Source organism: Microcebus murinus, chromosome 2, assembly GCF_040939455.1.
Source record: "Microcebus murinus isolate Inina chromosome 2, M.murinus_Inina_mat1.0, whole genome shotgun sequence".
NCBI lineage: Eukaryota > Metazoa > Chordata > Mammalia > Primates > Cheirogaleidae > Microcebus > Microcebus murinus.
The window spans coordinates 71,754,584-71,773,636 of NC_134105.1; the positions used below are offsets into that span (position 1 = coordinate 71,754,584).

General features: G+C 39.4%; 2 protein-coding genes across 2 annotated transcripts; both read left to right on the plus strand.

Annotated features, from left to right (window-relative positions):
- Window positions 1-309: 309 nt before the first annotated feature.
- LOC142866658 (uncharacterized) lies at window positions 310-372 on the plus strand. Its single transcript, XM_075999789.1, has one exon. It carries the CDS (start codon window positions 310-312, stop codon window positions 370-372), a length of 63 nt encoding a protein of 20 aa, XP_075855904.1.
- A 2,862-nt stretch (window positions 373-3,234) lies between these two features.
- Window positions 3,235-18,244, plus strand: LRRC8B (leucine rich repeat containing 8 VRAC subunit B). The gene is made up of 2 exons (XM_012790845.2): window positions 3,235-5,373; window positions 13,056-18,244. The coding sequence occupies exons 1-2, from the start codon at window positions 3,235-3,237 to the stop codon at window positions 13,326-13,328; spliced, it is 2,412 nt and encodes an 803-aa protein (XP_012646299.1). The 3' UTR covers window positions 13,329-18,244.
- The last annotated feature ends 809 nt before the right edge of the window (window positions 18,245-19,053 follow it).

A 19,053-nucleotide genomic window follows, 5' to 3' on the forward strand; every position in this document is an offset into this window, starting at 1 on the left:
AACATATGTAGATTACTTGGAAAAAGCTAAGTGTTATAGATACAGAATTTTAAAATATGTTATATCTAAATTTCTGTAGAAACATCTCTGTAATCGAAAGAGAGTTCAGGGGAGTGAGTATGGTTTGACGAATGTGGGTGAGGTCCTGTAGATACAGCTTTGCCACAGTATGCCCCTGTGTGAAAAGGAACCTGAGCTGTGAAAATCTATTTGCCTTATCATGTCTTATGATGGAGAGGGTCTCTGAAGACAGTATCTCCAATTTTTTCTGTTTGTAGCTATTTCAAGGTGTTTTTGCTTTCTCACAGAATGAAGACAAACACAGAGATGGTGTGTCTAAGAAATTTCAAAAGGTGTAGACCTCCTGACTGAAGCGTAGCTGATTTGTTTGATTCATTTTTTTTTCATTATAGTAAGTATAAATATTTAAACTACATTATTTTGGTCAATGTTGACTTGTACTTTTTGTTGAATAAATATTAATATTCACTCTCTGTTAAATATACCGTTGTTAGAGCTATGGATGTTTTCATTCTTCTGCAATTTCCAGCTGCTTTTCATAAGTGAATTTGACTCTCAGGGCCTTTGAGAGGGCAGATAACATCATGAACTTAGAACTGGAAGAGCCTATACAGATTGTCTGGTTGTTCATTCTCTTTATGAAAGAAATTCCTTTGCAACAACAAATTCTTTTGATGTATGGTCATTTTATTTATCTAGACCTTGCTCAAGACAGGGAGAGGAACTGTTTCATAGAGCAGCCAGTTTGATGATGTTTTACCAGAGACTGAATCAAAATATGACTTTCTAAAACTTCCACTCACCTCCTTCTACCTCTGGAACAAATCCATTTATTCTTTCATCCATGAGATAGTTGCACAAAAATGTAAAGAAAAATTCTCAGGTTCACCTAGTCATCCTTTATCCCAGCTGCATTTCATCAATTACCTGTGTTTCTCCGTAGCAAATGGTTTGTAGACAGTAGCTCCTAATTATTTTGTTGCCCATTTCATCTTTAACCTAAAAATGAGCGTTGGGTTCTAGTTGTGATATCACCAGGCAGGCACAGAAGGACTGTTGCTCCGTTATCTGGGCCCACTTGTTAATATGGCCAAAGGTTGTAATCAATATTTTAGCATACTAGCTATCATATGAGCAGCTGAAAGTATGCATATGCATCAACTAAAATCTCTAGGTGTTTTTCACACATTCTTTCAGCCAGCAATGTTTTCTGCCAGGCCCTGTCCCATCATGTTTATGGTATTTTGAGGTCTAAGTCCAGGACAATTTGTCTCATATAATCCTCTCATTTTGGTTTTTGTCTTGCCTTGACAAACAATTATGAGAGGCTGTAGTCCCAGCCACTCGGGAGTCTAAGGCAGGAGGTGAGGCACAATAAGAGGAATTGAAAGTTAGAAATAGACCCACTGAACTAGAGTAAAGGAGAGATGCCCTGGAGAGTTATATAATCAAGCCTCAGGTCCTACGAGGAAGTCGAATCTATATAATAGGATTTGATGCCTAGAAAGGCTACAGGCAGTAAGTGGTACTCCAGTCCAGCAGTTAAAATCAAGGATTGTGGGATGCCCTAACAGGTGGGAGAGCAGGAGGCTATAGGGTTCAGGGTCAGATGGTCAGGAATATTCTGAAGATGACCAGCAAAAGAGAATGTACTTACTAGCAGGGAGCAGGGCCTCTTTAGTGGGATGTTAGGGTTCAAGGCAGGATACCAGTCTCCACAAGGAGAACTAATGGGAGCAAAGCAGGCTTCCCTGGGGGTGCTGCCAGTGCTAGGGTATCCAGAGAGAAACTCAGGCCCAGGATAGATGATAAGACTACAGACTCAAGAACGTCCAGAAGAAGCCTTTGGGCACAGGTTAGAGGTGGATGATCAGTAAAGGGTAACCATGATACCATGATTTTTTTTTCTTTTTCTTAACAGATATTATTACAATCTGTATATTTCTTTTTCTCTTATTCTGTGCCATTGTATAGCTGGTCTGGATTTTTCTAATAAGCAAATTTTTTTTTGAGACAGAGTCTTGCTCTGTTACCTGGGTTACAGTACTGTGGCGTCAGCCTAGCTCACAGCAACTTCAAACTCCTAGGCTCAAGCAATCCTCCTGCCTCAGCCTCTCAAGTAGCTGGGACTAGAGGTGCACATGCCACCATGCCTGGCTGATTTTTCTATTTTTAGTAGAGATAGGGTCTCATTCTAGCTCAGGCTGGTCTCGAACTCTTGACCTCAAGCAATCTTCCCACCTTGGCCTCCCAGAGTGCTAGGATTATAGGCATGAGCCACCACGCCTGGCCCAATTTTTTAAATAATTGATGTATATAAGGCTAAATAGATAAATTCTCAGGAATGCTTTCTGAATGCTTTTCAATATGAAAATACAAAATTATCTTGCTTTTCTGAAGGCAGTAATAATTTAATAATAGAACATGCCTTCATCATTTATCCTTTTAATACTTTTTACCATAGCATTAAACATGAGAGGGAGTTCCCCACAAGAGGGTATTCTAACAGAGTTTTTCTTCCCTATCCTTTTTTAGGCCATTACTGTTGTTTCCCAACCTTTAAATACCCTAAGTTTTTAAATAGTCATGGACTTGAATTACAGAGAGAGAGCTTGGAGGAAAGGAGATAATGCATTCACTAACAGTTTATTTTGGGCATAGAATCAGTAGATCCCTCTAAGCCTAAGGGATAATTTTATAAAGCAGAGCCTGCTCCAAAGAGGCTCCTTCTGATTGAAACAACTCTCAGGCTACAACTGATGCTCCAGACTTGGGCAGGACAGGAAAAGGAGCTTATTCAGATATTTTGGAGAGTATAAATGACTTAGAAACTAGCAACATAAGAAAACGTTTTTCCAATGTCAGTTGAAGAAAAATTAGTTCCTGGTTTTTAATAGTGCAGCCTGGAGTTGAGATCCAGGAGGTAACTAGATAATTGCCTTGAAGGCGACCTTCAAATTTCTTTACAGATCCAGCCTGGCTGTCACCAAATGGCCTCCCATCTAAGAGACTTTACAGTGCTGGGTTAGGATGGCCCATGAAGACTTATGTGCCCTTGATCAGCCTGCCTCTTAGGTTTATCCCTGAGCTAAATCCTACTTAGGGAGAGTGTATATGCACAAGCGCTAGAGTTAAATGCTTATGTGAGTACTTGCTTCAGTAGTGTTTCTTTTATTTTCCTCTTCCAGGTTTGTACTCCTACAAGGGAAAGTCATGATTACACTAACAGAGCTAAAATGCTTAGCAGATGCCCAGTCATCTTATCACATCTTAAAACCATGGTGGGACGTCTTCTGGTATTATATCACCCTGATCATGCTGCTGGTGGCCGTGCTGGCCGGAGCTCTCCAGCTGACCCAGAGCAGGGTTCTGTGCTGTCTTCCATGCAAAGTGGAATTTGACAATCACTGTGCTGTGCCTTGGGACATCCTGAAAGCCAGCATGAATGCATCCTCTAATCCTGATACGTCATTTCCGCTCCCCCTCCGAATCCAGAACGACCTTCACCGCCAGCAATACTCCTACATCGATGCTGTCTGCTACGAGAAACAGCTCCATTGGTTTGCAAAGTTTTTCCCCTACCTGGTGCTCTTGCACACGCTCATCTTTGCAGCCTGCAGCAACTTTTGGCTTCACTACCCCAGTACCAGTTCCAGGCTCGAGCATTTTGTGGCCATCCTTCACAAGTGCTTCGATTCTCCATGGACCACGCGTGCCCTGTCAGAAACAGTGGCCGAGCAGTCGGTGAGGCCCCTGAAACTCTCCAAGTCCAAGATTTTGCTTTCAGCCTCAGGGTGTTCAGCTGATGTTGATCCCAGCAAGCAGTCATTGCCATACCCGCAGCCGGGCTTGGAGTCAGCCAGCATAGAAAGCCCAACTTCCAGTGTCCTGGACAAGAAGGAGGGCGAACAGGCCAAAGCCATCTTTGAAAAGGTGAAACGATTCCGCCTCCACGTGGAGCAGAAAGACATCATTTATCGGGTGTATCTGAAGCAGATCATTGTCAAAGTCATTTTGTTTGTCCTCATCATAACTTATGTTCCCTATTTTTTAACCTACATCTCTCTTGAAATCGACTGTTCCATTGACGTGCAGGCTTTTACAGGCTATAAGCGCTACCAGTGCGTCTACTCCCTGGCAGAAATATTTAAGGTCCTGGCATCATTTTATGTTATTTTGGTTATACTCTATGGTCTCACCTCCTCCTATAGCTTGTGGTGGATGCTGAGGAGTTCCCTGAAGCAATATTCCTTTGAGGCATTAAGAGAAAAAAGTAATTACAGTGACATCCCTGACGTCAAGAATGACTTTGCTTTCATCCTTCACCTGGCCGACCAGTACGACCCCCTGTATTCCAAGCGCTTCTCCATATTCCTGTCGGAGGTCAGTGAGAACAAACTGAAACAGATCAACCTCAATAACGAGTGGACAGTTGAGAAACTGAAAAGTAAGCTTGTGAAAAATTCCCAGGACAAGATAGAACTGCACCTTTTTATGCTCAGCGGGCTTCCGGACAACGTCTTTGAGTTAACGGAAATGGAAGTGCTGAGCCTGGAGCTCATCCCTGAGGTGAAGCTGCCCTCTGCGGTCTCGCAGCTGGTCAACCTCAGGGAGCTGCGAGTGTACCATTCGTCCCTGGTGGTGGACCATCCCGCACTGGCCTTCCTGGAGGAGAACTTAAAAATCCTCCGCCTGAAATTTACTGAAATGGGAAAAATCCCACGCTGGGTATTTCACCTGAAGAACCTCAAGGAACTTTATCTATCAGGCTGTGTCCTACCTGAGCAGTTGAGTACCATGCAGTTGGAGGGCTTTCAGGACTTAAAAAACCTGAGGACCCTCTACTTGAAGAGCAGCCTGTCCCGGATCCCGCAAGTCATTACAGACCTCCTGCCTTCACTGCAGAAGTTGTCCCTTGATAACGAGGGGAGCAAGCTAGTTGTGTTGAACAACTTGAAAAAGATGGTCAATCTGAAAAGCCTAGAACTAGTCAGCTGTGACCTGGAGCGCATCCCACACTCTATTTTCAGCCTCAACAATTTGCATGAGTTAGATCTAAAAGAAAATAACCTTAAAACTGTGGAAGAGATCATTAGCTTTCAGCATCTTCAAAATTTGTCCTGCTTAAAGTTATGGCACAATAACATTGCTTATATTCCTGCACAGATTGGGGCATTATCCAACCTAGAGCAGCTCTTTTTGGACCATAATAATATAGAGAATCTGCCCTTACAGCTTTTCCTATGCACCAAACTCCATTATTTGGATCTAAGCTATAACCACCTGACCTTCATTCCAGAAGAAATCCAATATCTGGGTAATCTGCAGTACTTTGCTGTGACCAACAACAACGTGAGTAAATCCATCCTTCCCTTTATTCAGCTAGTCTTTTGAGTATCTGCCATGCTTGTAGCATGTAATGTAGGGAAAGAAAATGGACTTTAAGCCATATTATATGTTCTCTGAGCCAAGCCCAATTCCATGTCATCTTCGAAAAATTACCAAAACACTAAGCATCCAAGTTGCCGTGGAGATTTTATGAAAAAATATCTAAGCATCTGGCACATAATAGTTGCTTAACAAATGTTAGTTCCTTTTATTCTCTTTCCCCATTTTCTACATAAACATCGCAGTCAAAATATTTTAAACTAGTTATGGTGGAGATTACATTTTGTTTTAGAAAGGTGTTAGGTACTTAGAAAGTTTGGTTAAACTTTTCAGTTTTTCAAGTCTGTCATAATATAATAACTATTTTAAAATGCTGGGATTATGAATTATTCATAAATCCTTTTTGTGATGCAGTAAAAAAAATTTGAAATCTGCATATATGTCTAGAAACAGTTCAAAATGAAAGGCCTGCCTCTATAATGCAACACTAGGGCTTCTTAGAAGCTTTTTCCAGCATCCATGCTTAAAAATGAACCATAATTTGCAACAGTAAAGCCAAGTTAAGAAAAACTTAACTTCACAGAAACATGAAAAAACAAAATAAATGAGTAGTTTCCTAGGTTAAAATGTGAAGGAGGAGGAAAAAGAAAATTAAAAAAAAACATGCTCATTTAAAGGACAAGAGAGTGAGGGTAATGTCCCTATGGAAAGAAGGGGTGGGGGGAACTGTCAGAAATCAAGAGATGAAATTGATCTTTCTCTTCTCGAAACAGGGGCAGCTTTTACCACATCCCAAAATGTATTATCTCCTAGATTTTTGTTATTCATATTTCATGCTAAAGATAGCTATGAACATGATGTTGGCTAATAAACATGTTAATCAACAGACATTATTTTTGAAAACCGTGGATGTTAGAGAAATACCAGATAATTAGGGGATGAGAGCAAAACTCATCCTGATTTTTAAAATTCTGAGGAATGTATGTAAACGGAGAGACCATTCTAAGAAAAATGAGAAATCTTCAGATCTTAAAGGATTGCAATATTTTTAAACTACTTTACAATCTGCCTGGACTTCTCCAGGTAAAGCTGATGATTCTGGCCTAGTGATTGCACTTTGAAAACCACAGGTCTAGAGGTTTATCATTAGTGCCACTTAATTGTGTAGTTGATTAATGTTAATATTTTGGCCATATTTTCTTCCATTGTTAAATGTATAATAAAATGTATAAATAATTATTTTGAAAGACATAGGTTCTACTAAGCAGTTATACAGTTAAATCACTACATGGATTTTTGAAAGTTGCAGCTGATTAAATTTGAAGTTGGCAATACATCATTTAACTGTATGAGCAGGTTAATGTTTTCTGCTAGATTAATGTAATGAAACCTTACGACCATTGGTGCTTTTGACAGTAAGTTTATTGACTTCTTGACCATATCTGAAAGAGAGACTAGATGTGACTATCAGACACCTCCTTTCACATGAAAGTCTTTTGCTGAACATACTTTATGGCCAAAATAGGATGGTATCTTAGAGTGGCTTGTCTCATAAAGTTGAAGAAAAGCAGTTGCTGAGCATCCTTGGAGCCAAAAACTGATGAACATGACACCTTCGAATGGGTGAGGAATACTCTCCTCAGAACGTGGGGTTAAAGAAGCACTGTGAAGAGACTATGTAACAAGAATATGAAGAAACTGAACTCACTCACAGGACAGCCACCAAGGAGATGAAAGCTTCCTCTCTGATGACACAGTTTAGCCCTATGATGGGAAGTGTGGTGCCCGTGGGGCAGAGAGAATAGTCCACAATATGGGTCTTCAAATATCTGAAATATTTACATGGAGCATAAACCTTGTTGGGAGTAGCCACAGTGTTAGAACTAGGACAAGCAGGGAAAGCTTTCTCGTCTTTCCCACATAACTGTCCAAACATTGAATGAGCAATTGAGGAAGGAGAAGTGATTTTTATTATTATTAAGACTGTCCATAGACTGCCAGCCACTTGATGGGAATGTTATTAAAGGGAGTTGAGGATTCATGTTTCACGTGGGGATTTAACTAATTTCAAGGTTCCTTCTAACTTTGAGATCTCATGATTCTGAGCTAGACCAAAATATTTATAAAAATTATAAAATAAAGCACCAAATTGGATGCATAAATATTTAGATATGCATATACTCAGACCTTAAGCTAATAAGTTCATTTGGAAAGGTAGTTGGTAATGATTTCTAAAAAGAGGTGCTTTAAACATCTGTTCTCAAGACTAGGGCAGTGTATCAGGTTTGTAGATGGAGGCAACAGACACTAACTCTTGAGTTAAGCAGAAAAGACATTTGTAATAATATTGGGTATCTCGTGTTACTACTGAAAAGGCCGTAAAACCAAACTGAGAAAACAGTCAGGCACAAAGAAAGTCAGGCAGCAGAGAGGACCATAGCCAAAATCGTAGCACAAAAGCAGAGTGGTAAGGACACCCTGCCTCAAACCATACCAGCACCGGGCACCAGTCTTGCCCCTGAAAACCTGGCATTACTGCTGCCGCAGCCCTTACCCACTCACAAAATAGGTTCCACTTCTTCATGGTTTCCACTTCTTTGTGACATTAGCCCCAACTCAAAGTCCAAGTCTGAGCACCTGATTGGCACAGCTCATAAATGCCCACACTGTTGCTATAAGGGGGCTGGGCACACAAGAATCCCGTAGTGGTAGTTTCTCTAGTGGGCAGTGAGCTCTGCTACCTACTATGCGTCATAAGGTGGGGAATTCCCTAGATATAAGAAGTCCCCCCAGGTGACAGATATTCACTGACAGGACACTTCAGAGTTTCTTCCAAAGGATGCTAATGTGTCATCATGAAAAACATTAAATAAATGTTTCTTTTGATCATATTTTTGATGCAGGATTCCTCAGAGCCTTTAATGTATGAATACACATTGTGCATCTCCAAGAGGGAGATATGGTATGCAATGTTTGCAGAATGTGTTTGAGCAAGACACCTTGTGTTCCATGAAGCACACTGGATTAGGGGAGTGCAAAAAGGTAGAGGTCATGCACAGAGGATTGCAATAGGCATACCCAGATGTGATAAGAGATGATTTAAGCATTTAGCAAGATGGGCCAGAAGGAGGAATGCCTGGGAGTCTGCCAGTCAAGTTCATGTTTGATTCATGGGGCAGGGGCTGGGTGAGAGTTCAGCTCGACAGTGCTAGCTAGCCTGAACTGGTAGCACATAGAAGGGTTGGGAGAGGACAGCATAGAAACAAAACCCCATGGAAAGGTTTAATAAGTCATGCTTTAGAAGCAAGAGTATAGATGAAAAACAGACACAAAGGCTCTTATATCTAAAATGAATACTACAAGTCATCTAGTCCAGAGGTCGGCAGACTCTGTCCACCCACAGTCTGTTTTTATACAGCCCAAACTAAGAGTGTTTTTTGTATTATTAAACGGTCGAGGGAAAAAAATCAAAAGAATATTTTGTGACACATAAAAATTATATGCAATTCAAATTTCAGTGTCCATGAATACATTCCATTCTTTTCATTAATGGGCCAAATGAAACAAAAAGTTATACTCAATCATTATTATATTTTGAATTCCATCACTTAAAAATATATGGAATTTTTTCTCTCTTATTATGTACGTAATATTTTCAGTTTTTCCTCTTGCCCCATAAAGACTAAAATATTTATTCTTCCAGTCCTTCAGAGAAAAATTTGCCAACCCTTACTCTAGTCCCCTGCCCTCATTTTACCAATACTGAAACTTAGGCTCAGAGTAACTCATCTGAAGTCCAAAGCTTCCTGGTGATGGAGCTAGAATGGAATGCAAGTGTTCTGGCTCTTCCTCTGCTGGGAAACAATGGTGTATGTGCATGGGTATGGAAGGTAGGAAAGGAAGAGGCAGGATCCATCCCTATCCCAGTGCCAACAGGTAATTGTTTAGGGTGGCACTGATTGTGATGGAGAAGCAAAAGGTGTGGGCAAGGATTTAATTAAATTTGCTCAAATCTTACAAACCACTCCAATTTATACCCAGGTCTTCCGACTTCCACACATATGTATTTATTTCTTTTATTAACACAAAGACTTCTAGCTAGAAAGTGAATAATGTAGAAATTTCTTCTGAATATCATTTATGTGACAGTGCTTGTTGTTTTTGGCATCACTACCTAGAAATGGAAATATTTAGCTTTGTTTCTTGAAAATGATCAGGCTTGATGGGTTTGGTTAGCGTAACCTGAGATAGCATGTGTCATTGGCCAGAAACAAAAATGAAATCTGACATTGAGATGGATTCAGAATTAAGGTCCCAGACCCTGGGAAACAGTGGGGTATTTAATTATCAATGATAATTGATAATATTTACAAAAGAGAACAATCTTATTCTGGGGGCTCCCATCCATTTTGCTGGCAACATTTGGTTGCCAGAGAATTCTAGGATATAATGATGATGTAGCCCATAGTTTTTCTTTTTTTTTCAGTTTATTTTATAGTTTATTATGTAGTTTGTTTTATATATGTATATATTACACATTATAGTTTATTCTGTAAAACCATTCTGTTAATGAAGTGTATCATGTCCCTCATAATCTGTAAACTTTTCCATTGGTTTTTGAGAAGAAATCAGTGGTATATTAAGGTGGTCGTTTTGCTCTCTGGTTTATGTTTCTTGCGGTCTAAGAAAGGGTATGCTAAATGAATTAGTTATAAATAAATGTTAGCTAACATTTTTATAAAATTTGTCGACCCAGGCAAAATGTGTTCAGTGTTCTTGTAAGCTTCAAGGCAAACTGTTTTTAAAGTTGTAAGTAGATTCTTCAGGAAAAAATTGCTGCATTGAAGGAAAGTCTAGCATCTCTAACAAAGCTCCCGGCTCCTTTAGGAAAATTGAATTAGAGTAGGTGAGTTAAGGTCCTGCGCCTTAGCTGGGCGCTGACTTGGGGAGAAAGCCCGAGGTGGAGCTTGGCGCACAGGAAGGGCTACCGCCAATCACTGCCTGCACCTCGCCTTCACAGCAGTGGACTGAGACTGAAGGGCTGCCCCGGGGGCTCACTCCCACTGCCTTGGGAAATCTCTCTGCCTTTGGAGGCTGAAAAGTTCACTGAAATCACAAATTTAGACATTTGAGAGGACTGGTGGGAGCCCAGTAGTGCTGACCGTCAAGAAAGGGTATGCTAAATGTCAGACAGGAAAGGGAGGGCAATGTCTTCAGGATACTTGCCCAGCAGAAAGTCAGTGCAGTTAAGCCAGGTGTGTAAGTGAGTTGGAAATGTGAATCAGTGGAGAAGGGGATGTGGGACTCTGGTGCAGCTCAGGCTAGGGCACTTTTCTTCTTAGCACCCATTACAGATTATGTCATTGTCTAATGATTCTCACTTCCATTAGACCAGTGCTCCCCAACTCGGGATGATTTTGCCCTGGGGGACATTTGTCTGGAGCTGATTTTGTGTCACAACTAAGAGTGGCACTGGCAGCTGGTGAGTATAGGCGAGGAATGCTACTGAACATCCTACAATACACAGGACAGCCCCACAGCCAGAATTTTCCCACCCAGAGTGTCAGCGGTGCCGAGGCCGAGGTATTCATGGTAGCCTGCGTTAGACTAAAGTTCTGGAATGCCATCTGTTTTGCTCAGCACCTAGCAGGGAGCCTGGCACATCAGGAGGCACTCAGCACATGTTTCCTGAACCCAAAGGAGGCATGCCTGCTTCCTTTCCAGCCAGTTTACCTAAGTCATTGCTAAGTCACCAGCAGGCACTCTTAACCCTGAGCACTCTACCCAGGGCTGATTTCTCCCTTCACTTGGACATCACTGACCCTGGTTTTGAGCTACGGCTATCTCTGAGCAGAAGGGGTTCCTTTAGAAAAGGGTCATATTTCTTCTCTTTTGCATCTTCTGCCTCACTCTCAATATTGAAGTCTACATATGTATGGGTTTGCATCTGCTCTAAGAAGGAAATGAAATTAAAGGGTAGTTTTCCTTTGCTTATACCTAGTATTTTGGTGTACAGCGATGATCTGTATTGAATGTTGTCTTAGCAATGGTGATCGTTAGATTTATTTTCAAGGATATCCAGCACTGGATGTGGGGTAGTGGGGGTGAATGACATAGGAGAAGGAAGTTTCCAACCTCAGGAGCATGTTTGAATGTAGTTTGGTCATTTTTTAGTTTATTTAAAGAATATTTATCCTTTTGAGGAGAGAGTTCTGGATGCCCTGGAAGCTCATTTCCCATCAGGTCTGCGTTGGCCCATCAGAGGATGTAGGCTGAGCCCCTGGGAACCCCTTTCATCCCTGTTTCTAACAAAGCCACGTCTGAACTGAGGATCCTGTGTTATTTTATAGGTTCATAGATGCTCCCTGTCCCCAACATGTGGAGCATTACAGGGTGGGTGTGTGCCAACTGTGCTCGGCCCAAACTTATCCTTCGGTGGGGTGATGAGTTGAAGGGATTGTGTGTGCTCAACTTCCTGGAGGATTTCCCAATACACCCTATTTCATATATGCACTGTGGCTCCCTTAGGAAATCACATGAAACCTCTGCACCCTATAGGGATGCAGTTGAGTGAACAGCTTTAGGAGTTGTCCTAATTTGCAGACTGTTTATCATATTTAAAATTATCTCTCTGTGTTATATAAATGATTTAATGATTTAGCTGAAACCATTTTCCAGAGAGCAGGAAGAGGGTGAATACTCAGATGTACGTGTATGTATGTAGAAGGGAAGGAAATGTACCTGTATGTATTATCATATCTTTTTGACTCTGCTTCAGTAGATTTTTTTTTTAAATAAAATTTTCAGTCCCAAAAAGCAGTGTAAGAAATAGCCTTGTGACTGTTGTCAGGATGTTTTTAAGGATGTTGCTCATTACATTACACAGTAAGCTCTTTATGAAGACTCTTGAGAGTAATTTATTTCTGATCCAAGACTCAAGAATAATTATGGTTCTCCTGAATTACTGCTTTGTTTTTTTACCTTAGGGACAATGGGTATGTCAACTACGTTTTCTTTAAGAATTGCATGTTAGGCCGGGCGCTGTGGCTCACGCCTGTAATCCTAGCTCTTGGGAGGCCGAGGCGGGCGGATTGCTCAAGGTCAGGAGTTCAAAACGAGCCTGAGCAAGAGCAAGACCCCGTCTCTACTATAAATAGAAAGAAATTAATTGGCCAACTGATATATATATATAAAAAATTAGCCGGGCATGGTGGCGCATGCCTGTAGTCCCAGCTACCCGGGAGGCTGAGGCAGAAGGATCACTCGAGCCCAGGAGTTTGAGGTTGCTGTGAGCTAGGACGCCACGGCACTCACTCTAGCCTGGGCAACAAAGCGAGACTCTGTCTCAAAAAAAAAAAAAAAAAAAAAAAGAATTGCATGTTAGAGTGTTCAGAGCCACGTGTGTTGCCGACCCCTATGCAGCAAGGGTGTAGGTGTGCATGGGAGCCTCAGGCTGACTCCCTGTGATAGTGCTATCATTATTTTTCCTCTATCTTTTTCATCTGTTTGAAATTTATCATTATTGTTATATGAATCCCTGTAAATCCCCCAAAATGTTTTTGGGAAAAGGTAGCTAGCAGTATAAATGAGTAAATGTATTATCCAGCCCCGGTTTTACTGGCTTCTTTTTTTTCCCCCCTTTCCAGATTGAGGTGTTACCAGATGGGCTATTTCAGTGCAAAAAGCTGCAGTGTTTACTCTTGGGGAAAAATAGCTTGATGAATTTGTCTCCTCACGTGGGTGAGCTGTCGAACCTTACTCATCTGGAGCTCATTGGTAATTACCTGGAAACGCTTCCTCCTGAACTAGAAGGGTGTCAGTCCCTGAAGCGAAGCTGTCTGATTGTCGAGGAGAATTTGCTCAATACTCTTCCTCCCCCTGTGACAGAACGTTTGCAGACGTGCTTAGACAAATGCTGACCAGAAGAAAAGAGACCCATGTCTCAAAATCATTTTTAAAAGTATGTTCCAGGGCTTTAAATGAGAAGTAAAATTTTCTAACTTAATGAGATGAGAAATAAGTGATGATTATGATGAACTATAATTAAATGTCTTATTAAAGCAACTCCGTGTCTAGTCCTAAATCCAACAGGTAAAAAATGTTAACACTAACCTAAAGTTTTGTGAATAATTGGTCTTTAACTTATTGAAATGTCATAAGAAGTAGACATTGGAAGTGGAAAGGAGGTTATGAAATTACTGAATCCCTATGTTGCAATTTTTACCTTGAAGACTCCTCTCCCTCCCCCAGTCTCCATTACTTATTTGCACACTTGTTTGAACTGACTTCCTGTTTTGATATTTATCACCAAGGCCATAAGCTCATCAATATAAATTTTCTTGTACTCACCACTGTCTTTGATTTATGTTCTTAAATTTTTTTAAACAGGGTGTATTGTGCTTGGCAGAATTCCTATTTTGGCTTAATTTTTACTTCCTTTCCCAGCTTGCTTGAGTTTTCCTTAATCTGATTGCCTCTTAACAATGATGAACCCTGAGAAGATGTCTGCCTTTGGCGTTTGCCTAGAGTAGGAGCAGGGCACTTAAGACCTGTTAGGGGCATCCTGAAAATTAATGTCTTATGTAAGATTTCTTGTCTGTCATCAGAGCCTTTTTTTATTAATAATTTTTACAGTAAATGTAAAACATAAATATATTCTATTGTATAAATCTTGGATTCAACATCTGTGAGAATAATTTTTCGTGAGGTACATAGAACATGTGCATTTCTTTAAGAACTTCCTGTTAGTGTACTTGGTTTTGGCTATTTATGATCCTCATGTTTGTGTACATTCTGCTCCAAAATGTTTCTGTGCTCTGCAGCTAATTACTGTTGGATAACAAAAGCCTTGTGCTTAATGCCTTCAAGTATTTGGGGGTTTCTTTGTGAGAGGGTGGCCAAGTCATCTACATCTCTCTTCCCTAGTCGCTGTGCAATCGTACGGGTACAATTCTTCATTACTTACAAAAACTGTGATGGAGGGGAGAGGTACAAACTTGTTTTTTAAGTTGATTTTAAAATACTTTGTAGAAATTTAGCATGAGTTAAAGCAAAATGCTTTTTTTCTCCATCTGCATAATCTGTAGCTATGATTAGAATGTAAAACCCTCAGCCTCTATTCAGTGTCTAAGATAAATTCTCAAAGCTCACAAAGAACTAGATCTATTTAACTGAAATTCATCTCATGCCTTTATCTAACTCTTCTGGAATATATATTTGCTCCTTTTTATAAAGTGCTATGTGTTTGGCCTTTTATTATCATGCATATTGTTAAATGAATAAAATTGACTTGTTTGGGGGAAGTGTACATTTTTAATGTGTTTTTCTGTAGTGGATCTAGGCATTATGGTGCCACTTCCTCATTTTGGATATAACTATGAAGAAATCTATTTGCTGCATCTAGACAAAACTGGAAAACACCATGGGTAAAGAGTACTGTGTATATGGAATTATTGTGTGGTATATTTTTTTTTTCTTGCTTTGAACCAGAAAGGTGAAAGTGAGTCTTTAAAGTACAGCAAATAGCCGGGCGCGGTGGCTCACGCCTGTAATCCTAGCACTCTGGGAGGCTGAGGTGGGCGGATTGCTCGAGGTCAGGAGTTCGAAACCAGCCTGAGCAAGAGCGAGACCCCGTCTCTACTATAAATAGAAAGAAATTAATTGGCCAACTAATATATATATAAAAAAAAAAATTAGCCGGGCATGGTGGCGCATGCCTGTAGTCCCAGCTACTCGGGAGGCTGAGCCAGCAGGATTGCTTGAGCCCAGGAGTTTGAGGTTGCTGTGAGCTAGGCTGACGCCACGGCACTCACTCTAGCCTGGGCAACAAGCGAGACTCTGTCTCAAAAAAAAAAAAAAAAAATAAAGTACAGCAAATATAGCTCCCCTCCCCTACCACATACCCCTGATGTTCAGAAAAAAGAATTATTCACATCAAATGAAATTTGAATAATATTAGCTATAAAGAATATAGAACACCTAAAGCTACCTAAACTATTGTTTATTCTGAATGGGAAGGAATGGTGTCAAAATATACTTTTTACCAAAACTTGCCTTTTAGTCAGAACATTCAAGTTCTCAGGGAACCAGGCATAACTGATGAAACTTTCTCCTAGGACTTCAGAAAATAGATTCAGATTATATCCATAGTTTTTTGTTATTTTCATTTTTTAAAATGTAAGTTGATGGTTATTTTAATTTTTCACAATAGAATTATCATGTGTACTAATTCCAGTGTTTTATAGGATTACATTTTGGATGTGAATGTGATACATGGAGAGGTATTTAAATGTTTTAGCCCAAATAATTAGCCAGAATTTATATTTAAAAATCCCACCCTCTTTTATAGGAAGAATTTTCAAATCAAAATTCAGATTTGCTACCATCCACCTGACAAGCTAGAACTTCTCCATGCCTAGTCACTGATTTGGTTCAACTGCAAACTTATTGGCTAAATTTTCCTTATCACCTATATAAATTTCTAGAGGTAATTTACTAGCAGAATTAATGAGTTTTGCAAGCTGCTTTCCACACACCAGGGTATAATTACTGGTGCAAATTATATGATTCTTGAGGTTGTATTTTTTAAATTTTTTTTTTATTGAAATCTTTTACACCAGCGTTTAGATAGCTTTCAAAACAACGTAGCACTGACATGAGGAAAAATAAGACCACCGCTTGACGTACAAAATGTGGTGTTAATACCATCTTTACTGCGCTGTTGGAGCAGCTCTTTATTTTACAAGTATTCATATTCATTTAAATGAAGAAAATGAAGTTTGTAAAATTATGAGATGTTAGTTGGCGTTTGATTTTCAAGAATGTACATATAAATTTTCCAAAAAATAAATGTGAAGGTTATTCAGAGCAAAGTTTATGGCTTATGCTAACAATGACATGGGTTCCTTTTATTTGTATGCACATATAGACATGCACAGATGCACAGGGACATACATAGACACACATACTTCATGTATGCAAATTATAACTTATTAGTTTTTTATATGTTTAGTATTTTTTCCAAAATTGCAAGAGATTATAGATTAATGCTAGGATAGTGATTTTTTTTATTCATTGCAATCATGGAGTATTTTATTCCCTTAGTTATGACATTTAAAAGAAAACCAAATGCTTAACATTGATTCAAAAACCTAAGTGTTTTTGAGCATTCCTATAAAAGTGTAGCATTCTTTCCCTAACCTATATCAGGGTACATCTGTGTGACACATAGATACTGTATTTTCATTCTTTACCCTCAGTCTTAATTTTTCTCCCTATATGTCATATTTCACTGTCACTTAACAAACATGTATGTTAAACAGGGTAAATAGAGACCCTCAGGATCTCAGTGCAATAAGTGTGCTGGGGTGCACTTCAGTGATTAATTTGCATAACATTGTTTGATAGTGAAATTTTTTTTCTGTTTTTCAAGTGTTTCATGATTCAAATGTTGTGTGTAATTAAAATATTGCATAATATTGATGGGTTCAGAAACCATTAAAATAATCAAACAATTATTCTATGGACTTAACATTTTTTTCTTGTTTTCAGTAAAATATTCTTTCCATATTTCCATCTTTACATTCACATAGCATTGTCCTATCTACATAAGGTATTTTGTTTTCCTTCTCCACTCACCTACCCTGTTAAATTTGATCAACACTTATATAGTAACAATATATTTGTGCTAGAGGATTTGCAGTGATACTTGAGCATGTATTTATTTCGGGGAAGCCAGTTCCTATAATTATGACTAACTGAGTAGTTCAGCTTCACCCATCCCTGCAGTATTGAGACCTGATCCTATGACACTTTGTCATCACAAAAGCATGAGTATATAACTGCAGGTCCACTTTGTTTTCAGTAACTGTATATTGCATTAGAATCTGTATTTCTTCCTTTCTGGAAATGAGAAAGACTGGTGGGAGAGGGGAGGAATTATTTTGCATTTTGGCTTGTATAATGAAGACATTACATATACATATAATGCTACAAACTAATAGCTGTTGCAAAATGCCCTGGATATAATTATTATCTTCAGCTGGATGTGAAACGTTGAAGCAGTAAAAAACTGCAGCCCTATTTAATTGGTTTCTTCCTGTTTCTTATCCATCACGTCTACATCCAAGGGGAGCTATCTACTAAGTACCTTTGGTAACGGACTACATTCTCTTCGGTGTTTTGTATATGAACAATTTCATCAGCACTAAAGCATTGTCATAGAATACATGCGCCAAAGTACTAAGTTAAGATGGCTTTCAATTGAACGTAATTTCATATTTGACTTTTGCATTTGACTTGTATAATACACTACTGCTGAGAAAAATAACTATGAATGCCTTCTGCATGTCGTACATTATCTCTAACAGAGATGGTGCAATTTAAAAATACAAAGGGGTGTAGAGTTAGAATGGATGTGTTTGTGTGTATATATATATATGTTATGGATAAGCCTAACTATTAACATTTACAAGATTTTTAAAATTCTTCAGATGTTTCACTCTCAGTGAAATAATGGGCCAATCTTGAATAGAGACATTTTCTTTTGTTAGCTCACAGTGAAGGCTGGCATTTGTTATTTTACCTTTGTCACCATTTTACCTTTGTCACGTGTACAATTGGTTTTTGCTTCTGGTAATGAATTATTTAAAAATGTAAGATTTTGTTCAATGTTTTTGGCCCTCAGGTTTACCATGTAAATCTGCATTTTGGTGGTAAATCCCTTTGCCTCAGATTTAGTAGCTTTTGGTAACTTTACTGTTTTTAAAGTACCTTTTGTGTAAAACAAAGATTAAATTTTTTATAATAAATGGCAAATAAAAACATTCAATGCTGGTATTAGTTTTTAATTTGCCTGTATTAATTTTTACCTGTGTTCATTTATCAGCGGCCAGCCAGGGTCCAGAGGTGATTCCCTTCGTCTTCCCACGTTTCCTTGTACAGTTGTATTATTCAGCAAATGATAGATATTGGATTTACATGTGAATCTCATGATGGTAGTATGAGTTTTCAAAATATGCTCCCATGGTCACAAAATAGCAAGCACCTGAAAAGAGCTGGATTGATTCTAGAATAAACTGGGTGGGGCGGGGGACCGAATCTCTCACGACGGGGCCGTCTGTCCTACAGTGTTCCTCTTTGGGATTATCTGAGAACAGATGTTCACACACCAACTCATCTATCCCTCCCTCCTTTCTGGTGCCTGTTCCTCCACTTACTGTTAGTTTAACACTGAATAGTGGACCAGATAAACAAAAACTAAAGAAGTGTAAGACAGGCAATTCTGAGAATGTATAGTAAAGGGAGAAAAATGAATTATTGGGTAAAATGCATGTGATAGTTTGACCTCTTGGAAAGAAAAAATCTTTCCTCTCTCTCTTTCTCTCTCTCTCTCTCTCTCTCTCTCTCTCTCTCACACACACACACACACACACACACACGCACGCACGCACACAGAACCAGCTTATGAAGGCAAGTAACTCTAATCGTCCTCTGGCCATATTCTCTGAAAATGCAGTAGTTCAAGAAAGGCTTTTCCCCATCTTTAAGTGCCTCAGGAATGGGGAGTACATTGAGGAAATGAAGTGAGTACCTGCCTTTAGGCATTAGTAGCCTTTCAGGAACTGCAGGTGCTTTGAGACTCCA